Source organism: Botrytis cinerea, chromosome 4 (assembly GCF_000143535.2).
Source record: "Botrytis cinerea B05.10 chromosome 4, complete sequence".
In the NCBI taxonomy this organism is placed as follows: Eukaryota; Fungi; Ascomycota; class Leotiomycetes; order Helotiales; family Sclerotiniaceae; genus Botrytis; species Botrytis cinerea.
The window spans coordinates 1,083,977-1,107,690 of NC_037313.1; the positions used below are offsets into that span (position 1 = coordinate 1,083,977).

Consider the following 23,714-nt stretch of genomic DNA (forward strand, 5'->3'; position numbering starts at 1 on the left):
CCTAATTAGGTTAGATGGTTGTAAGGCGGTGAAAGCGCAACTCAGGATTCCTATCGGAATCATTCCTGCGACATTTCACATTGAATTCACGAGTCTCCATTCCATTCTTGCAAATTTAGTATCATTTATATCTACCCCATGCATTCATGGAACATTATTCTGAAATATTTTGTTTGCTCAACCAAGTAGTGGAAAAGTACAATGGTGTCATGCTCAAATTCTTCATGATATACTCATTTTAGAAGTACATCTATCTCACCATTTTGTGAAGACTAGACTATTTGCAATAAAGCTTGCTTTCTTCATTTAAATCTTTATAGAAAGAGATTCATCAATCATTCTTTCTACCTTCCTCCAGATTCTACAAGCCTTTTGATTTGATCCACAAACGCCCGCAAATGCACCTTTCCTACAAGCCAAATAAACTAAATTATTGTTGTCTAGCCTGTCTCTCGACCTCATATGTGAAGTCGAAATATCCCTTATCAAATTGGTGCACTCTAACATAACCATCCTCACCACCACTTGCATATCCCTTTCCGTTTGGATCCACGGCAACGGTGTTTAGAGGACCGAAATGTCCACGGACTCTACCGATCTCCTCTTCGAAGATCTTGTGGTAGAATCTGGCTTCGAATTTACCCTGGCGGGCTGATGTTGTTGTGACATCCATAGCAGCTTGTCCACCACCGAGAATGACGAAATCCTTTTTGGGGGTGATAGATGCACTGTTGAGAGGAGTATCGGTTACGTAGGTCTTCATGACTTCGAGGTCCCGGGCATTGACAAGCTATACTAATTAGTGATTTGGAATCTCGAAAGCGTGCGTAGAATTTACCTTAGCAGTCTTGTCCTTCGAGGCAGTGATGAAGTAGGTTCTATCGGGTGACCATTGAAGATCTGTGACTTGAAGATCTGGTTCGTGGACTTGAGTGTTGAAGAGTAACTCTCCGGTCTACCGAGCCCATTAGTACCTAGTATAGATGACACCAGTCTAGATCCTTACCTTGGCATCATATTGAGAAACACTTCCATCTTCGTGCCCCGCAATGATGTACTTTGACATATAACTCCATCCTGCAACAGTAGCCTTGCTCTCCGCGCAAGTAATGGTCAAAGCCCGATCGTCAGATTGTGGTCCGTTTACGTCCAGGTTGATGTCCAATACTACGATCGTTCCCAAGAATCCCATACGTTGTTCGGTAACAGCCAACAATTGTGTAGCATCCTCGTTGAATTCGACTCTCTTAACAGCGGTGTTGAAATCCCAGGTCTTCAAACATTTTCCGGTCTTAACGTCCCATAACCTGACTGTGTTGTCTGCAGCACCACTTGCGATGATTGTAGTTGTTGGGTCCACGTCGACTGTCCATATAGCTCCCTGATGACCGTGGTAGGTGCCTAATCTCTCTCCGTTGTGTGCATACCATGCGCAAATGTGCTGATCCTTCGCGGTTGAGAAGATGATGTCGCCATCTCTGTTATATCTATTCGTTCGTCAATACCGCATGTATTTCATTGTTTCGACGGATGTGATATACCTAATTTGTGTAAGAGCACGCTCCTGTACGATTGTTAGCAAATGGGGGTCGTATATCAAGCCAGCAGGGCATTATGTATACTGACATGTCCTTGCAATAGAATGGGCCTCATACTTGCGATTCAGTATCGATGGCACTAGAATCGCGATATGATGGAGGTTGGAGGTTGGCGGTTGGTGTTTAGATAGGGTTGGATCGAAATAATCTTTGTGCCCCTCAAAAAGTTCGATATCCTCTAGGGATTTGACTCTTCAAATGTGTGCTATCAAAGACCAATCATAAGCGAGAGAAGATGCGGACAGATGCGGGACTTGGCCCAGTGGTGAGAGGAAATATTATTTGGGCTGCGTGCGGGATGAGTCGAGTTTGAGGACCCACTTAAAAAATAATCGCAATGAAAATATGAGTAACGTGATGACTGACGGGAGTGAAGGGGGAGAGAGGGCAGAAAGAATAAATTGATGCTTCAGTCACGGGCAGAAGGCTTGAATGGGATGATTTTCACATTTCGTCAGGTAATGGCCGGACATTCTATGCATTCTATGAGCATTTCCCTGACTCATCCTTCCCTTTCAGCAGACTCCCTTTCAGATACACCGGCAGGCAATCCATGAAGAAGGAAGAAATATGCTTGAGTGGATGAGTGGATGAATGAGTGAATGACTGACTGATTGATTGATTGATTGATTGACCAACTGATTATGTTACTTTTTCTCATATTATTCATTGCTTGACGCAATGCTTTGATCATCTTATCTTCACCGATGCGTTTGTATCGAAAGCTTTAAAGCTTAGTACATGCTAGAACAATTGTTGTAGTCATTCAGCAGGCTCATCAAGTACCACTCATTTATTGTTATTATCATTCGGATTCCATTACTACATCTGTATCTATCTATCTTGTCATTCATTCGCCTATCAAAGCAAATCCAATCACCTCATTCGTTTGCGGCACAGTGCAGAAATGTTGATCGGCAAAAGAGCCAAAGTAGCCTGTGGTGCCGCCCGCGTTTATCGTCACAATGTGTGCATGTTGCCTTCTTTGAATTGCCTCACTCTTACCAATTCTGCGTCAATCCTTAGATCCCGAGCTTCTCTTCCTACTCAGCACCGAGCACTGTTGAGTTCTTTAGCCCCTTCAGCTTCATCTGCTCAAGCTGCCCAACAGATACTCCAATTGCGGGGTCAGCCATTCCGCTCAACTTTTTCTTCCCCCACAAGGGCCTCATCCAGATCCCCCTTCACCCCGCAAAGCAGTACTACCAGGCAATTCTCAAGTACTCCCGCGACAATGACAGCTACCAAGATCGATGGCACTGCCATTGCGAAGAAGATTCGTGAGAAGATTCATGCTGAAATTGACGATGCCCAAAAGACCAACCCAAGATTCAAGCCTTCATTGAAGATTATTCAAGGTAAATTTCCGCAAGGCATTACTAGAAACGTTCGATGAGAAGTTTATGCTAATACAATTTTTTACAGTGGGCGATCGCTCTGACTCAAGTATGTATATGTGATTGATTGCTGTCGAAAATGACTCACTAATGGCGGTACAGCTACCTATGTTCGCATGAAGTTAAAGGCCGCACAAGAGGTTAGCTACTATTCCTCACTATTCTCCTGCATACACTGATTCGTGGGTAATTAGGCAGCGATCGAGTGCGAACTTATCCCATTCCCTGAGAGCGCAACTGAAGCCGAGGTTCTTGACAAAATCGAGCAATTGAACAATGATCCATCCGTTCATGGTATTCTTGTCCAATTACCGGTCCCAAAGCACATGTCCGAATACAGCGTAACTTCCGCTGTATCTGATGAGAAGGATGTAGATGGTTTTGGAGCATCGAATATTGGCGAACTTGCAAAGCGTGGAGGACGTCCTCTTTTCACACCATGTACGCCAAAGGGTGTTATGGTCTTGCTCGAAGAGAGTGGAGTTGACTTAAAGGGAAAGAATGCGGTCGTTCTTGGACGTAGCGATATTGTGGGAAGCCCTGCAAGTTACCTCCTTAAGAATGCCGATGCTACTGTGACAGTATGCCATTCCAGAACCCAAAATCTTGAGCAATTCATCAAGAATGCCGATGTTGTTGTTGCAGCCATCGGAAAAGCCAACTTCGTTAAAGGAGAGTGGTTGAAGCCAGGCGCGGTGGTCATTGATGTCGGTACCAACTTTATTGCTGACGAGACCAAAAAATCTGGTCAAAGACTTGTTGGTGATGTCGATTTCGAATCCGCTTCCGAGGTTGCATCTCAAATCACACCGGTACCTGGTGGAGTGGGACCAATGACTATCGCAATGTTATTGCAGAACGTTGTTGAATCCGCAACAGCTTATTTCGAGCGTCAAAAGGCCAGAGCTATCAAGCCTTTGCCATTGAAGCTTCAAACCCCAGTGCCATCAGACATTGCTATCTCGAGAGCTCAACACCCAAAGCATATCACACGTGTAGCACAAGAGATTGGCATTGCTGGTTACGAACTTGAACCTTATGGAGCATACAAAGGTAAAGTTGATTTGAGCCTACTCAAACGTCTTGAGCACCGCCGCAACGGTCGTTATGTCGTTGTCACTGGTATTACCCCAACACCTCTTGGCGAGGGTAAATCCACGACTACTATGGGTCTCACTCAAGCTATCGCCGGTCATCTTGATCGCATAGCTTTCGCTAACGTTCGTCAACCAAGTCAAGGACCAACTTTTGGTATCAAGGGAGGTGCTGCGGGTGGTGGATACAGTCAAGTCATTCCTATGGATGAATTCAATCTCCATTTAACTGGTGACATTCACGCAATCACAGCCGCAAACAACTTGTTGGCTGCTGCTATTGAGACCAGAATGTTCCACGAGAATACTCAAAAGGACGGTCCGCTTTACAAGCGTCTTGTTCCAGCAAAGAAGGGCAAGCGTGAATTCCAACCTATTATGTTCCGTAGACTAAAGAAGCTTGGTATCACTAAAACCAACCCCGACGAGCTCACCGAGGACGAGATTCATCGATTCGCAAGATTAGATATTGATCCTTCGACAATTACCTGGAGACGTGTTCTTGATGTCAATGATCGTCATTTGAGAGGTATTACCGTTGGTACCGCTGGTACCGAGAAGGGACAAACCAGAGAAACTGGATTTGATATCTCTGTCGCTAGTGAATGTATGGCTATTCTTGCGCTCAGTAACGACTTGAACGACATGAGAGAAAGACTCGGTCGCATGGTCATTGGATCATCCAGAAATGGTGATCCTGTTACTTGTGATGACCTTGGTGCAGGTGGTGCTTTGACAGCATTGATGAAGGATGCTATAAAGCCCAACTTGATGCAAACATTGGAAGGAACGCCTGTTTTCGTCCACGCCGGACCATTCGCAAACATCAGTATCGGTGCTAGTTCAGTCCTTGCGGATAAGCTTGCTCTTAAGCTCGCTGGTACTGAGCCTGATGAGAACCACAACGAAAAGGCCGGTTTTGTTATCACTGAAGCAGGTTTCGATTTCACCATGGGAGGAGAACGTTTCTTCAACATCAAGTGTAGATCATCTGGACTCATTCCAGATGTTGTTGTCGTTGTTGCAACTGTTCGAGCACTCAAGGTTCACGGTGGTGGCCCACCAATCGCTCCAGGTGCTGCGCTTCACCAAATCTACAGAGAGGAGAATGTTGAGATTCTTCGCAAAGGTTGCGTCAACCTCAAGAAGCACATCTCCAATGCCAGATCCTATGGTGTACCAGTTGTTGTCGCGATTAACAAGTTTGAGACCGATACTGACGCCGAGATTGAGGTCATCCGAGAGGAGGCCATCGCTGCTGGTGCCGAAGATGCCATTCCAGCTAACCACTGGGCCGAAGGTGGTAAGGGAGCTGTTGATCTCGCCAAGGGTGTCATCGCTGCAAGTGAAAAGGAGAAGAACTTCAAGCTTCTTTACAGCCTTGATGGAGACGTTCAGACCCGCATTGAAGCCATCGGTAAAGAGATGTATGGAGCCGAAAAGGTCGAGTTCAGTGAGATCGCTCAAAAGAAGGTTGACACATACACTAAGCAAGGTTTCGGAAACTTGCCAATCTGTATTGCAAAGACTCAATACTCTTTGTCGCATGACCCAGATCTTAAGGGTGCACCAACTGGATTCACTGTTCCAATTAGGGATGTGAGATTGGCTGCTGGAGCTGGTTATCTGTAAGTTTTTTTGCGTGATTATTCTACTGCTTTCTCTAACATGGTTCCAGGTATGCACTTGCGGCAGATATTCAAACCATTCCTGGTCTTCCTACCGCACCTGGATATCTCAACGTCGATGTTGACACTGAGACTGGAGAAATTGATGGTCTCTTTTAAGAATGTATTCTCATATCTTTGGTTTTGTATTTCGATTAGCGTTTCAACAAGTTAGTTCATATTGAGGGCGGTAAAAACACATTCAACGTGTCAGGGTTGCATTTTCAACAAAAGGCGTTTATAGATATACGACTGGCTGATAAAAAGCTATATAGTATGTAGAGATATCCTTCATGATTAACTCATGATACAAATGAAATTTACGATGTTTGCAATTTGCATTGCTATATTTTCCTTTTGCTATTCATCTGATGTGATGCTAGTTTTTGCTGATAACGGCTGCTTAATTTGTCGCCATTCAGGTTCGCTTAAGTATACAGACCTAAGTTCAATAAAGTAGTGAGGTGATAAGTTATACATGCGCGAGGGATCATCAGCATCAAATAGCAGATGCTCGAGAATGAATGGAACCAGTTTCGGTCAGTATAAGAAATGATCCATATTCAATTCTCACAAAGGGATTTTCTTTCAAAGCAAAAACTTAAAGGAGAGGAAAAATCGTCCTTGAAAATCTGTCTTCATTTCTTCCCCGCACTCGCAGTAGTCTTTTTCTCACAAGTAAACTTGTGTAACCTCCACCCCTTCCTCTGATATTCAACTCCACAACACCACACCTTCTTCTCTTTCTTACACTCCGCACATGCACTCAATTTTCCTCCTACACCACATTAATCACATCCGCCCGTATTTTCTCGATCATTATAGCGACACCACGCGCACTTTCTCATCAATTCCATGTGCGGATTCTCCGAGATTCGTGATACTCCTCTTTCCAGTTCCGCCATATCGTTACAGATAGTATAGCATGCATATCGTCCGGCTGATCTCCTCCCTTGTTGAGAAAATACAGCTTGTTGAGTTTTCCTCGCGTGCTTGCTCTATTGTATGTGCGTTGTATCTACGACGGGAAAATTACCCAGGTTTATTAATTGATCTACACCTGTTCTTGGTTGGGAAATATGAGGATGGGATGGGATGAGATGGTCTCCTGCGTTTTTTTTTTTTCTTCTTTCTTTTTTCTCCGGGCCAAGTAATGTTTGTCGTGCCTCTGTTTTTCAGCTGTGGAGAGTGCAGAGTGGGTACTCGGGAGTTGAGTTTGGGGTCGGATATGGTGGATTTTGTGATGGAGAGGGGGGAGGGGTGGGTGAGGATTGGGTCTGGGTTTTTGATGGGGGTGGATTGTTGGTGGGTTGAGGAATGGAGGGGGAAGAACTGGAGATGGAGTGTAGTGTTGGGGCTTTGTAATAGCTAGCTATCGCGTCTTCGAGTTTGGTGGGTGGGGGAGAGTGAATGGGTTGGTGTAGCGCATGATGCGTGCTTGGTGCAGGTAGTTGGATGAGTGCAAGTTTCTAGAGCTGGATCTTGAGCGGGGGTAGAATTGGAAGGAGAAGTGTGGTGGTGGAAAGTGTGGGTGTGGATGTGGATTTTCTGAATGCTTGCCGGACTTTTTCGGATAAGTGCGTTTTCTGACAGCTGAGGAAGTATGGTTGCGTTTGTGATACTGCTGCTGTGCAGACTGGTGAGTTTGTAGCTGTGATCGCTGACGAGTTGTTCGTGGTTGAGGAAGGTGGTGAGGGTGCCATGGTTGGTGTTGTGGAGTGTTGTGGATTATTGAGATAGAGCTTGGTTTCTTGGAGAAAGAGGGGAAGAAGACGGTTTGTTTGTGATAGGGGAGTAGATGGAATGTATTGCAAGCGGTAGACGCTTTTGATCCCCCGGGATCACATGTTAGGGCTACGTTTAATGCGTTTGGTGTGTTTGCTTGTTATGCAGTCGATATGGGAGTAATTGCATTCAGTAATTGTCGCTTTTTCTATATGCTCTGCTGGTATGAAGCCGCAAGTATTGTTTCAAATATTAAGCCAGTTCCCCCTCTGGCAAGAAAAAAGGGTTCAATACCTTGGCTACGTCTCCTGGTTCTGCTAGAGGGCCATTTGGATGGATCGATTAGTTTATCTTGATCGACGCTATACGTAAGGAAGTGACAAGATTGATGTGCATGAGATGAGTGCGAACAGGTTGTGGGTAAAATATAGTGAATACAGGAGAGAGAGGGTTAAGGAGGTTCAAGTAAGCGTGGGGAGGGGAAGTTCTCAATTAGACATACTCATAGACGTTTGTCAAGAACCAAGTAACATCACCCAATAAAGGACTAGAGCATTACTCTTCACAAGAATTCTCCATTCCGAATGAGTAAAAAGCCATGCTATATTGTTTACTATCCAAATATCCCAGTTCAGTGCGATCCTATCCAAAAACTTCACCTGATCAATGCCAAGCTACCATTTTTGCCGTGGCTCCATTGACTTCAACATATAGGATACCTCTCTTTCACCAGCATCCCTTTGCTTCCTCATCAAGACAAAATCTTCCAACTTTCGCTCATCACCACCATTCACCTGGTGATTCACATCGATTCTCTCCAATACGACAGCAGGATATGGCATTTCATGCTTCCAATTCAATCCGCCCATAATCTTCATGCCTACCTCACTAATTCTATATTGTCCACTCGATTCTGGGAAGGTTTGTGTCCCCCGAGCACGTATGTACGATATACAACCTCACGCTCGAGAAGATCGCCCAGAACCATGAATCCTTTATCCATCCTTCCACTATTTCGTTTCCAGCTCTTGAGATTATTCATAAATGTTCTCCCATCGTTATATTCCCCTCCTCCTTCGAAGGAAAAGAAGACTAATTTTCCAGGGATCTCGCCATCAAGAGTCTCTTGCAGCTGAATAACATACTTAGGGATTGCTTCACCTGGATAATGCTCTTTGCGTTGATCCCTACCTGTTGCAAACTCGAGGCCAATAATTTGCTGGTAGTCTGATGTCTTTATGGTGTGTATGGTGCAACAAAACCATTCGTGGAAATAGTCAAGAAGGCTGTAATGGATTTTGTCTTGAGTTGTATCGCAGATGGCTTTATCTTCTTTACTGAATGAAATCGTTCTGGTAGAGTTGAACCATGACTGTCGCTGCTGATTGAGTGAATGGCTGATGGTGTTGGACGTCTGGGCTGATCATGAGAAGTTCCTGGACATAGACTACCGATTGAGATGTGGAGGATGGGGAATCAATATTTGACTTGTTGGGAGTCGGTTGGATGCTTGAAGGCAGGCTGAGTGATGGTAGATATTTTAAATGGAATCGAATGATTGTAGGTTATTCTTGTTTCTTTTACTACTCTGCACTTGTGAAGTCTCGTTTGTTTTAGGAAGAAATCCAAGGAATGAGAACATGAAAAGAAGAAAAGAAGGTGGAAAGGGTGAAGACATATCAGCTGTGTCTCATATCGCAAACCCATATGACTCCATGTATCGATTCAAATTCTGCTACAGTTAGCGACAATGAGTCCTTATTTTCTGACTCTAATGTCCATAACAAGGACGCAATCTTGCTACCGAAGCAGAAATTTCACGGCTCTTTGTTAGAATTGCAAATGCGAGATTATACGTATCTAAAGCCAACGAAGACCATTCTTTTACGATAGAAGTTCTCACTTCTGTCATATACAAATAAACCGATTCCGTCACTCGAGATCGTAACTATGGTTGAAACTTTTTGTTTAAAATCTCCCATACCACTTCGAATATGTGACTCAGTCTGTACCTCTTCCAACTTGTGTCTAACGATGCATCCTAAAATATGATATTCATAGTCTTAACCAATCCACTTCATTCCTTTTGCAGATTTGCTGTCAAGGCATAATTGATTAGGTTCGAACGGCTCAAGTGTATCACTATGATGCAGTGCCCAGCACCTATGATCGTGGATGAATAGATTATCTGATTAGAATAGGAAGCATTAGTATCTCAACATAGAAAGAGCACTGGTTGTACTTACAATAGGGGTATCATCTCCGCTCCTTTTCTTTGTTATCGCAATGTATCGAACGTCTGTCACAGCTTTCACACTTCGCGAACCCTTCCATGTAGTTCATCAGAGTCCCTGCATATCTCATTTATTAGAATCTTCAGAGTCTCTTCACAGGAGTGATCTATGTTTTCGTCGGTAGTGAACAGTTCAAGTTTGGGCGCTGAAGGGAAAATGCTTGGGGTATCGAGATCCGAGTTCGCCATGTTATCACGATCAGTCGTGTACAATCAGAACACCCAAATGAAAACCATCTTTGAAGTATACCCATTAACTAGACCATCCATGACAACTATCAACTTACGTGATTGAAAAGTTGCGAAGAATGTCAAATTGACCACCAAACTTCGCAAAATTGAGATCGTAGGGACAATCACCATAAAGCAGTAGCATCCAAAGATAGAGTCTCGGGAAGTATCTATCCAGAACTGATCGACCTATGCGAAATTCTTCCAGAGATTTCAACTTAATCAACTACAACAAAGAGGGCAGCCAATGGAACGTTCTCGTCCGACTTCGTCTAGCTGATTTAGAGCCTCGTTTATTTTAGCGTAGGAGAACACGCAGAACTTGGCGCATTTCTGATTAAACTAGCGATGCATCTACTCTTTTAGTGATTAGACGTTTGAAAGATGGGATAAAGTAATTATAAAGACGGCGTCATTCCCTGGTCTGTACGTACGATGAACATTCCCAAGAACTCTGTACCATGCGTTACCAAACTAAGTGCGTGAGGATGACGAAAGAGATGTTTTGAAATTGAGAAAGCTTTTCATTTCCTCCGAAATCGCAATGACTGCGATATACTAGGCGGAAGAAGTTTTCACTGCCACTCTGCTGGGTCAAGTACTCACTCTTTCACACTTGAACGCCAGATGATCGATTACAGACAATATCAGAAGTACATAGGAGAAGTTTGCCGACAGTTTGCTGAAAAGCGCAACTGGTATCCAGATCACTAATCAAGATAGATGTATCGAATAAGCATCAGGACAAACCTTATATGACTATCTACCTGGTGAACCCTGGCTCTCTGGCATCGTATTGGTTCGAGGTGATGGTTATCTTCGAGAACGTTTGAGCAAAAGTTTTATTACTCTAGAACTGTGCCGTCTCTGTACTCTAGAGTGGAGTGGTCGTCTGCGGCGGCTTTAGATCGCAAACTATTTCTCAGAGAAATGTTTCTCCAGAGCGAGTACTCTGAGCTTCTGGGTTAGAATTACAACATATTTTCTGAGGAGGTAAAGGGGGAAGAGGGGCGGTAGATTACTGGAACACCGTGAATCTCTTCTAAGACAAAGAATTGCAATTCGTTCCCACCTTGAAAACTTTTCGCGTGCTACAAGCTTTTTGCCAAAGAATTCGCCAAGCAACGATTATCAGGGGGAATTTGAGCAGACCACCGCAACGGAACGTGAAATAATACATGGTGACCTTGACTTGAGGAAAAATCGCCGGGCCGTTATCACAAAATCCCTGCCAGGTCTTGAAAAGGGTTCAATTTCGGATGACTTGCGATGGCCACTCGGTCGGGCAAATTAGCAATAGCAACTGCTGTGTAGATATAATCCAGGAAGTTCAGAAAGAGGGGGATAAGCAGAAATCTCCACAAAGGTCTATGAATCCATAGACAATCCATCCTCTGATTTGTGCTCTGACTCAATTCGCCCAAAATCACCCGACGCAATGATCGTTCTTTCACCGTGTAGTACTTTATGCTGAATGGAAAATGCTGCGATTGAACTGAAAATAGGTATTAACTTTCCAGATAAATTAATGAGCGCGTCATATGTATATATCAAAGTTCATTCCAATTCCACTCCCACTCTAGTAATAGCTGAAGGCATAAGCTCATCACGATTCCGCGGATTCTGCAAATCCGATAGATGAAACCGATCCATTTCCATCCTGCCTTTAATAAAGCTATAACCTTCGCAATTTCTTTGGCATATTTACAATGACTTCGGGCAAGCTGTGATGACCAAAAATTACCAGATCATCCTTTTTTCAATATTCAAGTGAGAACATGTCGGAATGATTGTAATACTCGTGCGGCCAGAAAGTACTTATGCAAAACTCCACCTTCAAAAATCTGGTTAGTCCTCTTGTAGTTTACCATCTTGTGGTATGTGCATCCATGTGAAGTGTTGCATATGTACTTTCTACCACCACGAGTACATCGCATGTCGAAAGGCTTATACGCAAGGTTGAGTGAGATGTGGAATCTAGAAGTATAGAAAGCGGGAAAAACAATATAGATTAGCGGCCAGCCTGCCACATGGGATAAAGAAAAGTAAAAACTGTCGCACGATGGGGGTATTTTGGTGCACCTAGACACGGAGTAATCCGTCTACAGGGTCAGGGCTTACCCAGTTCGCATTCTCGCTTAAGGGTGGACATGCAGGGCATACATATACTGACCCATATATTCGACATTTCTACACCATCCACACGGTTCACCAGTTTTAGTAACCTACGCCAGTTCTCAAAAGCAGAATGATATCATCTGATGCTTCAGTCCTTACAATCACGCATATATACCTAATTATAATGAACTATGTAACCTGCTTCATTTGTTCAGCCCACCGAGCCCAAACCTTTCATTCCGAACGTAGTTGTTTGGGAGGAATCCGGGGCAACTTCCTATAAGATGAAAGATCGCTCAAAAAATATCGATTCCAACCTTGTCGACGCGTGTGGTTGACCTTTCTTTCCGGGGAAGTGAAACATGTCGCCGGCACTGTACCGAAGATTTACAGTACCTCAAAAGCCTGTCATTGGGGATTCAGGCCGGGTGCTTATCGGTATCTTGCCGGTATTTTGTGAATTAGAGTTTTTTGAAAACTCTAAACAGTCAAATTAAATGCAGCCCCTTGTCTAACGAACGCTTCAAGATGGGATGGTCAAATAGGGATCCTCTTATTTCTTCAAAAGGAATCACCTTGGGATATATGTTATTTACATAATCTCCACAACATAAAACTTTACTTCAATTATGTCTTTGTTAAGTTGTTTCCGCTTTGATCTCTCTAAATTGACTCCTGAAGATCGTCGTTGAACCACGTTATAGAAGGTCTGGTAGTCTCCTGACTCTTCTCTCCTTTCGAGTCTCGACAAATACATTCCCCTAACCGGAGACCACATCATGCCTCTAACATACGAACAATACAATGCAGTTGATCTCACAGAGAGAATTACGTCAGCCATTTCCATCCTTGGCAATCTGTTCATAGTTATCACATACTTTTTCTGTTCATCCTTCGACAAGCCAATCAATCGACTCATTTTCTTCGCATCATGGGGGAATATTGGTTCGAGTATCTCTTGCCTGATATCTGATCTGGGTCCGGCATCATTGATGGAAAAATCGAAATTCGATGCCTCCGGAATATGTCAGGTCCAAGGTTTCTTGGTGCAGATGTTCCGTGGAGTTGATTGTTACTGGGCATTTTTCATGGCCATCAACGTATATCTCATTTTCTTCAAAGGATATACCACACATCAATTAAGGAAGCTGGATATTTGGTATTTGGTTGCATGCTATGGGCTTTCCTTCATACCCGCTTTTGTGTTCTTATTTATATCGACAAAATCGCGAGGTCGTATCTACGGATCAGCTATTGTCTGGTGCTGGATTAGCGAGGATTGGGATTGGATGCGTTTGGTTTTCTTATATGGTATTGTCTGGTAAGTACTGCTATCCGAGCTTCTAACGCTCTTCTCAGGTTTGATCACGTTCACTGATCCGATGCCCATAGGATCACTATCCTCTTTGCTCTCGTCGTATACATTATGGCCGCCAAAGTAATCTGGTCCAAACGTGAACATCTAGACGGCTTCCTCAACCCCCTGAACGAGAACCCATTCTCAAATACCGTCACGACCGAAATCGAGATAACCTACGAAGAACGATCCATCGTCAAAGATGCCGGCGATCAAGGCGTTTCTGATAACATAATGCACACGGATCAATATGAGGTAGAAATCCAAGCGACACCTCAACAAAAGCAACAAGAATCCCAGGTGTATCAGATGCGAAGAATGAGAAGTTTGACCAGAGAGGTTGCAGAGTCTGGAACCAATCCCGAGGCTTGGCTGTATGCACGAGTGGCGATCCTTTTCTTTCTTGCTATGATTATTACGTGGGTTCCCGCGAGTATCAATAGAATCTGGCAAATGGCGGATCCATCATCGGTTAATTTCCCGTTGAACTACATTGAATCATTAATGTTGTCGCTACAGGGTGTTTGGAATGTGATTGTGTATGTCATCACATCTCAGACTGCTTGTCAGAGGTTGGCATATCGAATGTTTTCAAGAAGTTCGAGGACTAAGACGAGGTTGCCAAGCGGGAGTCCTGAGAGGTATCCGTCAGGTGGAAAGCAAAGGCTTGAGAGCGTTGCTAGTAAATGATTGGAAATTGGGTACTATGTAGCTTCGCGTATTAACTGTACTCATTGCAAGGAAGAACGTTTTTTATTCTAACGATCTATTCATACTTATAATTTTCGAAATATTTACAAGACCCTGCAACGCCCATAAACCTTAACTCGGCCACTCGTACCTCATAATTCATATCTAAAATCTTAAATCCCATCCGATTGTTGGGCCCAACTTGGGTAATTCCTCAGCAACACTCTGTACATCCTTATCACCCCTACCACTTAAACAAATAACAACATCTTGATCTTTGTTCATGGTCTTGGCCAATTCTACTCCTCCCCATACTGCATGCGCAGTTTCCAAAGCAGGTATGATACCCTCTTTCTCACTGATCAATCTGAATCCTTTGAATGCCTCAGCATCGGTAGCCGCGATGAATTTCGCGCGCTCAGTATCTTTCCAGTTACTTAATTCTGGTCCAACACCAGGGTAATCTAAACCAGCAGATACAGAATGAGTCTCTGAGATTTGTCCATGTTTGTCCTGGAGAACATATGTACGGACACCATGTAAAACACCCTTTGTACCACCAGTCAGAGTAGCGGAGTGGCGATCTGTGTCTAAACCATCACCACCGGCTTCAACACCAACTAATTTGACACTTGGGTCTTTTGAGAATGGGTAGAACATGCCAACCGCATTACTACCGCCTCCAACGCATGCAACGACAGCATCAGGAAGTTTACCACGCTTCTCTAGCATTTGAGCTCGAGTTTCGTTGCCGATGACGGATTGAAATGTTCTGACGATAGTTGGGAATGGGTGAGGACCAATTGCTGAGCCAATGATGTAATGAGTAGTGTCAAGCTTGACGACCCAAGAGCGCATAGCTTCATTAACAGCATCTCGGAGTGTACGCGAACCAGCTTCGACGGCGACAACTGATGCACCAAGAAGCTTAATTCGGAAAACATTGAGAGCTTGTCTTCTTACATCTTCCTGTAGAATTTATTAGTGCTGTAACGAAGAACCCAAGAGAAAAAAAATTATTATTCAAACTTACAGCTCCCATGTAAATGGTACATTTCATACCGAACTTTGCGCACACAGTGGCTGTGGCCACACCGTGCTGTCCTGCACCAGTCTCTGCGATAATTTCGGTCTTTCCTAATCGTCGAGCAAGAAGGATTTGTCCCAAAGCATTGTTGATCTTGTGACTTCCGGTATGGTTCAGATCTTCTCTCTTCAACCAGATCTTTGCACCGCCAGCGTGCTCAGTAAGTCTTTCAGCCTCATGTAATTGACCTGGTCGTCCCATCCATGGATAATATGTTCGGTATTCTTCCCAGAATGCTGGATCGTCCTTGATTGCATTGAATCCTGCTTCAAGCTCTGATAAACAATCCATAAGCGCCTCTGGTACGTATTGTCCGCCAAATTCTCCGAACTTTTGAGATGCAATTTTTGGATCTATGGGGCCATTGGTATTTAAGGCCTCAATCTGATCAGCCAAACCAGGTCCAGATCTGTCTTCATCCCTAATGACAGCATCGACGGTAACATTCTCTCCGCTGGGCTCTTGGGCAACATTCATTGTCTCAGCCATTCCAACCTCTCTGGTTAGACCTTCTCCATCACTTGGAGCGCCCCTTCTCCCGCAAACTTCTGCGCAGTATTCTTCGACACTCTTTGCGATTTTGCCGGCAGGTGCTTGATTGACTGTGTTGATAATTTGACTTCCGATGACGACTCCATCGGCAATTTTGGCGACCTGTAAGAAATGGTCTCTTGTGCTAACACCGAATCCTACAGCGGCTGGAACGTTTCCTGAGTATTCCTTGACTCTTTTCAATAGCCCTTCCAAACCAGCATCCATTGAACCTCCTGTGGCTCCAGTGACACCCATTCTTGAAACAACATATATGAAAGAGTCTGCAAGCTTGCAAAGAAGCTTCATTCGGGATTCGGAAGTCGAAGGAGCGATGAGAGGAACGTAGGATAATCTATTGAACAGAAATTGTAAGCCATATATTCAAATGCGACATATCAATGCTTCACAAAAAACTCACCCTCCGCTTGTGCAAAACTTTCTGAAGCTCACAGCTTCTTCTGGTGGAAGATCACAAACAATGAATCCATTGACACCAGCTTCTCGGCAGTCCTTCAACAATCTTTCCTCTCCATAACTCAGAAAAGGGTTGTAGTAACCCATGAAAAGAACCGGGGCTCTTAATCCCTTCTTTCTTGCATCCCGTACCATTTGTAAAACCGAAGTAACTGTGATACCATTCTTCAAAGCTTGAGTATTTGCTTTTTGAATCGTGGGTCCATCCGCAGTAGGGTCTGTGAAAGGAATGCCTAATTCAATAACATCTGCGAGCAATTGTCAACTTCCATGCAGTCAATTGGGAATGAGGAGCCACTTACCGGCACCACCAGCCTCCATTCCCAATAGGATATCAACAGTATCATGTGCTTGGGGGAAGCCCGCAGTAATGTATGTTACCAATGCGGATCTTCCTTCCTTCTTGCATTGTGCGAATGTCCTCTTTAGATGCTCCATTGTGTATTATAGATTGATATGGTGTGTAAAGAGGTGTTATGGGAGGAAGATCAAGTAAGAGAAGGGGGGTTTGATGGTTGAAATATAAACAATTTTTTCTCCAAGTAGTTTCCAAGCAGGAATCCTTTCTTGTATATATAATTCTTATTGATCACCCAAAAAAGTGAGTCAAAACCGTCGCCCCTCACTAGTTATCGCCCAATTAAGTCACCGCCTTGGCAAAATCTCGCATTCTCTTGCCAGTTGAATAGTTAATTTCGTCATGACATCCTCGGGTATCAATCAATGTTAACCTCCTTCTCCTTGCCACAACATAATCCGTCTTATCGCTGACACAGAGAACAATTGTCCGTGAGCAATTGATTTAGACACGTTACACTGGAATCGATATTTAATTCCTCCTATCATTGAGTCCTCGATCTCCTAAATTGCGCAACGATTAAAAATGCCTCGACTTTTACCATCAAGATTTCTCCTCCCTTCTCGTCGCTTCTTCTCACAAACTACCTCTCGAACAGCATTCGCAACAGGTCCATCCCCGCCACGCTTGCCACCAAAGGAACAAGAAGAATTTGAACGTCTGCAGCGCTCCTCCACTGGCGCATTCAGCACCCCGAAAACCGAAGTTGTCACCAATACGTTGAAGTCATCGACGCGAACAAGACCGCAAATAAATCAATCACCTGCGACCACCGCTGCCGAAAAGGAGGATATAGAGTTGGCTGCTGTGAATGCTAGGGTATCTGCTACAGGGAAAGGAGAGGAACTGCACCCGGATATCCGCAGAGGTGCGAGGCCAGAATTTGAAGGGGATATCAATCCAAAGACTGGAGAAGTTGGCGGTCCAAAGAATGAACCTTTGAGGTGGGGAAGTTCAGGTGAGAGGGGTGATTGGAGTTATAATGGTAGGGTTACGGACTTTTGAATCCCACCAGAATGGGTTGCAGATTTGAGAAGAATGTACAAACAAGTTTGAATGTCACGGTAACATGACGCAGTACAAGAGCTGCTATTCAAGTCAACGAAGACTTCAAAATAGAACCTATAGTGGAGTTTGGCTTTCACAAGGAACTATGAAAAAAACGTCCTAGTGGATATTCTCTCCCTCAATTAATCATGTTATCGTTAAAATGGCCAGTCTTCGTACTGCTCTATTCCCCAATTTTATGATAATTAATTCTTTCTTGTTGTCGCTACGTACAGGAGGCTAGCAATATATCTACTTGTGCATAGTTTACGTACGAGGGAAGTATCAGCTAGGCAACTCTCCACGTTCGATAGCATTAAAAAGATCCAATTTATGGTGATCTGGATTTGTTCCTGAGAGTTTCTCTGTATCTTTGTGTGCAGCGATAACTTTCATCCTAGGGGCTATTGAGTCTCAAAGTACCAACATGGTCTCATAATTGAACTTGCAGGTAATACGCTTCTTGGCTGCGACCTTTTGTCCACTATATCTTATTAACACCGCGGTTTAATTATTAATTCGTGTTTTTATGAACATTTGCGTGAAGCTTTATAAATGAATTACTCTTCTGGTGAGAGAAAGTGAGACTGACTTGTCTTCCCAACGAACAATGAAAGCCAATTGGCTAGTGCGATGCTCCATTGTTCACTCTTGTACTTCGACCCAAAGTTCTACACTGGAATGCAAAGGTCAAATTGCCTTTGTCGTGATAATTACCGCATTTGGAATACACAGACATGGTCTTGTTGTCAATTCCTTTCATGTTGCCACTGCATGCTATTTCTTTTGTTGAGCTGGAACTTGGGCTGTTCTATTCGATCCCTGATTTTAGTGCACGATCGTGGTACGTTTGTGTTTTCCCCTTGCATAGATATTAAGTACCTGATAACACAAGAAATATAAGCCGGCATTAAAGAAACCATTTAAAAGTTTGGTACTTCCGGTCTGTGTCCGAGATGGCCGACTATGGCGTAACGACCGAAGCTGAAAAGCTTGCAGGCATGTTAGATATACATGCGGAAATGACTCGCAAGTGGAAAGCATCAAAATTTCATGCCGTTCAAAAAGAATGGCTGGAAAAAACAATTTTTCCTCTGAAACTAGCAGTGGATTCAGCGTTGCTCATGGGTGTTGGAGGGATTGGGGGTAACCCAAATGGAAGTTACATGTATGGTCATGCCTACGGTGAGGGAGAAGGGCTCGGCGTAGACATTTGCAACCTTTCTCAAGTGGTTGCATTTGAATGTTGGATTGATATCTTGAGTAAGTATCACACTCTTGGATTTCCAATTTATTCGCCCCCTTTATCCCTCTTGTCAAACACATCAATAACATTTTGCAGGGCAAAGATTCGATATTCCATCAAGTAGAGTGTACTTTCAGGAACCGAGTTTCAGCGATCTCGAAAAATCATTCATCACTTCACTTGGCCATACAGTATTGGAACATCCTCAAGGATTCAAAATACTCACACGACGAACATTTCTCTGTTCTTCCCTCCTATATAAAGATGTTGTGGCAGGTTGCTTCAGCGCTGCCATGCCGGACTTAGCTGTTATGTCACCGCTTTGGGTGGATAGTAAGTATAGAGTCTTTACATTGTTTTACACTCGGGACCGTGTACTGGGTCATTTATAATGCATTCCCGCAAGGCTGGATTTTCATTTTTGAGCCCTCAGTATTGAATATGCTTAGAACACTAATAAATCTATTGGTGTTTTTGAGTTTATCATCAATGACCCAGATTATAATCCAGCACTGAAAGCTTACAAACCCGAAATGCGTTCAGTTTTGATGAAGTCTTCCGCGCAGTATTAGCGTTTGAAGAGATCAAATCTTCTCTCACCATTACTATTGTTTGAGGAAACTCCATAAACTAACTGATGGTTCGTAGGTTGGCAAACGTCTCCAGCTTTCAAGGGAGGAAGAGATTATAACAGGTTAGTGTTTCCATCCGTCACGTATGTGTTCGGGATTGACTGGACAACCTAGAATGAGGCGGACTATCCGTCAGTACGCTAGGACACACCTCAGCCAAAAGCAAGGCCCATTGTTTGAACACAATACCGAAGAAAATCTCAAGGATCTGAGTATAGACAGACTGATGCATAACTGGCTCCAAAATTCGGAGTGGTATTGGACGCCGGATGATTTGAGTGTAATAGGAGATATAGGTGAACCGATAGATCAAGAAGTATGGCGTTTCTTGCCCGGAATTTACGGAATAGTAGATACGCTTGGAGGAGGGGCTGAGTATATGGAGATTAGATTGGAGTTTTGTAGAAGGCATCGCCTGGAAAACCCATTAGAGGAAATACCCAGTGGATCTGAGTATGAATATGAGGGGAAAGAAGACGAACCGGAGCCAGAGCCACAACCGATACCAGGCCCGAAAACAGATAAATCATTCCCATCTTCAAAAAGAATTCCTAGGTCACCTTCTTATCGCGATAGCTATCACGGTAATAAAAGACGATTGATAGGAGTAAGAAAACTGCGGGCATATCGCGATGATGGCAGGGTAAACTTTTCGTGATGACTTCTATTGGAGTAGAGAAATTTGAAGTTTCTAGGAGGTTTGGTGTTCTCGCGGGTTTCTATAGGGCTTTATAGTTAGTTTACTAGTTTTGGGATACTTGTAAGAGGCATTTGTTGACCTCAATATTGGGTGTTTGGGGTAATAATTTGGAGTCGTGTTTTGGATATATCGTCGTTTGATGTACACTTATATGTAGTCACTTTGGTGTTAAGGAATTTGGGAGAATTTCTAACAGCTAGTAGTTGATTTTATCTTTCAATCTTAATCTAACAAATCGTCGTACTTAATTAATCTTCATACAGTAAATGGTTGATTGCTCTCATAGTATTGTAAGTCTAGAATACTATTCTCGTATTATTGAATCCGCTATGTTTTTACTGTTGTGTTGTTGAGATACAAGTTCATGATGTCTAGAATCTGGATATAAATACAACCTAATCTGTCTTGAATCCATATACTCTAGTTCTCAATCATAAATTCTATTATTCTGTGATGTTATATTTTCTATCCTCTCATCACGAATTTCAGATTTCATCATAAATGCTAGTCTTCAATTATAGATTCTACTAGATAAATAACTATCATAGAATCGAACTACTGTCACCCGTGAGAGGAATTAACCTCACGTTTGATAATCATCTTCCATATATCAATGCTCTACTCCAGAATCATATGAATCTATCTACTATCACTTAGAGATCCCTCCTAATATCATCCATCCTCATCTTCATTTTCAACCCCCCTCCTCCCCTCTGCTTTACAAACACACAAATCATTTCTTTTACCACTACATTGCAGTCCCTCAAAATCCAATCCTCACTCACTCATCATCGAATCCGAGCAAGCGAAGTATATAGAGGACTTAATTTACCCGAGTAAAGTAGCTGGGTACAGATAGCCACTCGCTAATTATCTAACTACGTGTATTGATATAACACCCTATAATCCATATCCTACCCTACTCTCTCTCTCTGCGTATAAACTACAAAAAATGCAATAAATTAAAAATAAGCGAATCAAGAAATCAAGAAATCAATCCGCACTTCCAAAGTACATGCTAGATTTCATACTCTAGCGTTTTAATAACAGCTTAATTCGAAAGAAGTATGACTACACGTATACCCCCCGATTCTCTCTGACTATTCTTTCTAACTATGCTTTCCAGCTATTCTTTCTAGCTATCAATCATAACTATCCTTTCTATCTATACCACTCATGCGATAAAATCTATATTCTATATCACATATTGAATCACCCACCATCCACCATCCACCATCCACCATCCACCATCCACCATCCACCATCTACCATCTACCAAAATCCTAATAAGAAATCACTTACTGAAAAGAGAACTACCTACTACCTATCTACCTACCTACCTACCTACCTACCTAGCTAGCTAGCTAACCAAAAACTCCCAATTCACCAATTTTTAAATTCTCATTTACGAAGCAGGGAGAGAGAAATGACGATATTGATATGATAATTCATTCAACACAATAACACACACAATCCATCATACAGACCAAGATCAATAATAAAATCCCATCCCATCCCATTCCATCTCAAACCAAATCTCCACATTCTTGATTCATTTTCACCCACCCATCCACCCACCAGTCAACCAACCAACCAACCTACCCCCCTACCCCCAAAGTCTCTCCACCACCAACACGGCTACTTTCCACCTCATTTTCTTCCCGTGTTAATCCACATACTATATGCACAGTGTGTCTCAGATATCATAGAGAATCTTCATTCATTCATTCATTACGCACAACGCACAATGCACAAGAGATAGGGGATTTTATTTCCGGAGAACGTCTTCTACGATATATGTATGTACTATGCCTGTCCTATATGATATCGACTCACAATTCACCGCAGTGCATCTACGCCCAAATGCGAATCACCTGATGATGCTAATAATAACAATAACAATAAAATTTTTCCAACCCCCACCCCCTCCCCTAAGAAATCTAAATGTAAATCTAACCCGCCACATTCTCCGCAACCCTCACACCATCACTCCCCAACTTCCCCTCCGCCCTCTCCCCCTCCTCCCCATTAACCCCCTCCCCAAACAACCTCCCCAACGCCTCAACCCCCACATTCCCCCCACTAAAAACAACTCCAACATCGCATCCGCTCTCCCCCCCCTCCCCCTCCAACCACGTTCTAAACCCCTCATGAAAAAGCACCGCCGCAAGCCCCACACACGCACTCGGTTCGACCACAACCTTCATCCTCTCAACCACCAACCGCATCGCCTTCCGAATCTGTTCCTCCGTCACAGCAAACATCCCCTGCACCAACCCCCTCTCAAAAATAACACTCCACGGAATCTTCCCCACCGGGGTACGCAATCCATCCGCAATCGTGAGACTCTTCACGCTTTCAATTCGCTTCCCCTGTTCAAACCCACGACGCCCATCATCCGCCCCCTGAAACTCTGGTTCCGCGCCAAAAACGCGGATTCCTGTTCCCTCGCACGAAAGCGCAACACCTGATAACATACCCCCACCTCCGCAAGGAGTGATAATCGCATCTAAGCCCTTTACGCCTTGGGAATCTTGACCGCCCATCCCCTTCTCACTTTGCAACTGTCTAACCTGTTCCGCCAATTCCAAACCCAAGGTTCCTTGCCCAGCCATAATATCCGGATGATCATATGGCGGCACAAGTCTTGCGCCCGTTTCCTTGATGACTTCTTCAACCATTGCTTCGCGCTCTACCGATGTCGACCCGCTGAATCTAACATTTGCGCCATAACCTTTCGTCGCTGCGATTTTGGAGGGGGTCGAGATAGTGGGCATGACGATGTGAGCTGGGATGCCGAGTTCACGGGCTGCGAGTGCGAGTGCTTGTGCGTGGTTTCCTGTCGTTGAAATCATGTTAGCATCTTTAGCCTCTAGAAGTTGTTGGCAGATGGAAAGAAAGTCAGGGATGATTATAATGTCAAAAGAACAATCCACAAGCCGAGAGAAAATTAGGAAAATCCAGTGAACAAACCACTACTATGTGTTACCACACCCTTCTGTCTCCAACCTCCCTCTCCATGTCCAGCTTCGACCCCTCCTTCTGCCTCCTCTAACCTCTTCAATGCATGAAAGGCCCCTCTAACTTTGAATGCGCCCACTCTCTGTAGATTCTCACATTTAAACCATAGTCTAATTTTTGGCTTCGCAGGTTCCTTTCCTTCCCACTCTGTTCCCTTCAATGCATCCGCAGTCTGTGGTGTGCTCGCTATATCATCAATTGTCTTATTTGTGAGAACTGGGGTATAATGAATATGCGGTTTAATAAGTTCGTGAGCATCGAGAACTGATTGGCGATTAAGAGGGAGTCGAGTGTTGGGATCTGCCATTGTGAGTTCTGATCTAAATTGAATACACTTGTAAATCTGTCAACATGAATTGGGAATAAATTGCAATGTCAAGGAAGAATGCAGCTGCTAAACATATAGCATAACAAATATGGTGGGGGCGGGGCATTATTGCCCGGA

General features: G+C 43.6%; 7 protein-coding genes across 7 annotated transcripts; 4 read left to right on the forward strand and 3 right to left on the reverse strand.

The window, feature by feature from the left end:
• Positions 1–108: 108 nt before the first annotated feature.
• Positions 109–1,932, reverse strand: Bctif34. The gene is made up of 5 exons (XM_001557152.2): positions 1,627–1,932; positions 1,542–1,564; positions 1,007–1,487; positions 839–955; positions 109–790 (listed from the first exon to the last, which is right to left on the reverse strand). The coding sequence occupies exons 1-5, from the start codon at positions 1,651–1,653 to the stop codon at positions 431–433; spliced, it is 1,008 nt and encodes a 335-aa protein (XP_001557202.1). The 5' UTR covers positions 1,654–1,932; the 3' UTR covers positions 109–430.
• A 372-nt stretch (positions 1,933–2,304) lies between these two features.
• On the forward strand, positions 2,305–6,090 carry BCIN_04g03040 (hypothetical protein). Its single transcript, XM_001557151.2, has 5 exons — positions 2,305–2,956; positions 3,024–3,044; positions 3,098–3,135; positions 3,190–5,717; positions 5,768–6,090. Exons 1-5 carry the CDS (start codon positions 2,506–2,508, stop codon positions 5,874–5,876), a joined length of 3,147 nt encoding a protein of 1,048 aa, XP_001557201.2. The 5' UTR covers positions 2,305–2,505; the 3' UTR covers positions 5,877–6,090.
• Positions 6,091–12,690: 6,600 nt separating this feature from the next.
• On the forward strand, positions 12,691–14,219 carry Bcgpr5. The gene is made up of 2 exons (XM_024692501.1): positions 12,691–13,444; positions 13,516–14,219. The coding sequence occupies exons 1-2, from the start codon at positions 12,903–12,905 to the stop codon at positions 14,168–14,170; spliced, it is 1,197 nt and encodes a 398-aa protein (XP_024548276.1). The 5' UTR covers positions 12,691–12,902; the 3' UTR covers positions 14,171–14,219.
• A 15-nt stretch (positions 14,220–14,234) lies between these two features.
• Positions 14,235–16,832, reverse strand: Bctrp5. The gene is made up of 4 exons (XM_001557147.2): positions 16,568–16,832; positions 16,210–16,513; positions 15,204–16,143; positions 14,235–15,139 (listed from the first exon to the last, which is right to left on the reverse strand). The coding sequence occupies exons 1-4, from the start codon at positions 16,701–16,703 to the stop codon at positions 14,336–14,338; spliced, it is 2,184 nt and encodes a 727-aa protein (XP_001557197.2). The 5' UTR covers positions 16,704–16,832; the 3' UTR covers positions 14,235–14,335.
• A 144-nt stretch (positions 16,833–16,976) lies between these two features.
• Positions 16,977–17,907, forward strand: BCIN_04g03070 (hypothetical protein). Its single transcript, XM_001557146.2, has one exon. It carries the CDS (start codon positions 17,149–17,151, stop codon positions 17,626–17,628), a length of 480 nt encoding a protein of 159 aa, XP_001557196.1. The 5' UTR covers positions 16,977–17,148; the 3' UTR covers positions 17,629–17,907.
• Positions 17,908–18,348: 441 nt separating this feature from the next.
• Positions 18,349–20,481, forward strand: BCIN_04g03080 (hypothetical protein). Its single transcript, XM_001557145.2, has 4 exons — positions 18,349–18,933; positions 19,013–19,249; positions 19,565–19,610; positions 19,663–20,481. The coding sequence occupies exons 1-4, from the start codon at positions 18,627–18,629 to the stop codon at positions 20,204–20,206; spliced, it is 1,134 nt and encodes a 377-aa protein (XP_001557195.1). The 5' UTR covers positions 18,349–18,626; the 3' UTR covers positions 20,207–20,481.
• Positions 20,482–22,007: 1,526 nt separating this feature from the next.
• BCIN_04g03090 (hypothetical protein) lies at positions 22,008–23,681 on the reverse strand. The gene is made up of 2 exons (XM_024692502.1): positions 23,222–23,681; positions 22,008–23,087 (listed from the first exon to the last, which is right to left on the reverse strand). Exons 1-2 carry the CDS (start codon positions 23,574–23,576, stop codon positions 22,201–22,203), a joined length of 1,242 nt encoding a protein of 413 aa, XP_024548277.1. The 5' UTR covers positions 23,577–23,681; the 3' UTR covers positions 22,008–22,200.
• Positions 23,682–23,714: the final 33 nt, after the last annotated feature.

Coding starts and splice junctions, on each gene's coding strand:
- BCIN_04g03070 (XM_001557146.2), top strand. CDS start 17,149: ATGCCTCGACTTTTACCATCAAGATTTCTCCTCCCTTCTCGTCGCTTC.
- Bctrp5 (XM_001557147.2), bottom strand. CDS start 16,703: ATGGAGCATCTAAAGAGGACATTCGCACAATGCAAGAAGGAAGGAAGA. Junction 16,514..16,567: donor AATGGAGGCTGGTGGTGCCG/GTAAGTGGCTCC, acceptor AATTGCTCGCAG/ATGTTATTGAATTAGGCATT. Junction 15,140..15,203: donor GTACCATTTACATGGGAGCT/GTAAGTTTGAAT, acceptor TAAATTCTACAG/GAAGATGTAAGAAGACAAGC.
- BCIN_04g03040 (XM_001557151.2), top strand. CDS start 2,506: ATGTTGATCGGCAAAAGAGCCAAAGTAGCCTGTGGTGCCGCCCGCGTT. Junction 2,957..3,023: donor TTCATTGAAGATTATTCAAG/GTAAATTTCCGC, acceptor AATTTTTTACAG/TGGGCGATCGCTCTGACTCA. Junction 3,045..3,097: donor GGGCGATCGCTCTGACTCAA/GTATGTATATGT, acceptor ATGGCGGTACAG/CTACCTATGTTCGCATGAAG.
- Bctif34 (XM_001557152.2), bottom strand. CDS start 1,653: ATGAGGCCCATTCTATTGCAAGGACAT. Junction 1,565..1,626: donor CCATTCTATTGCAAGGACAT/GTCAGTATACAT, acceptor ACAATCGTACAG/GAGCGTGCTCTTACACAAAT. Junction 791..838: donor CGAAGGACAAGACTGCTAAG/GTAAATTCTACG, acceptor TAATTAGTATAG/CTTGTCAATGCCCGGGACCT.
- BCIN_04g03080 (XM_001557145.2), top strand. CDS start 18,627: ATGGCCGACTATGGCGTAACGACCGAAGCTGAAAAGCTTGCAGGCATG. Junction 18,934..19,012: donor ATGTTGGATTGATATCTTGA/GTAAGTATCACA, acceptor AACATTTTGCAG/GGCAAAGATTCGATATTCCA. Junction 19,250..19,564: donor GTCACCGCTTTGGGTGGATA/GTAAGTATAGAG, acceptor GATGGTTCGTAG/GTTGGCAAACGTCTCCAGCT.
- BCIN_04g03090 (XM_024692502.1), bottom strand. CDS start 23,576: ATGGCAGATCCCAACACTCGACTCCCTCTTAATCGCCAATCAGTTCTC. Junction 23,088..23,221: donor TGTGGTAACACATAGTAGTG/GTTTGTTCACTG, acceptor TTTCAACGACAG/GAAACCACGCACAAGCACTC.
- Bcgpr5 (XM_024692501.1), top strand. CDS start 12,903: ATGCCTCTAACATACGAACAATACAATGCAGTTGATCTCACAGAGAGA. Junction 13,445..13,515: donor TTCTTATATGGTATTGTCTG/GTAAGTACTGCT, acceptor CGATGCCCATAG/GATCACTATCCTCTTTGCTC.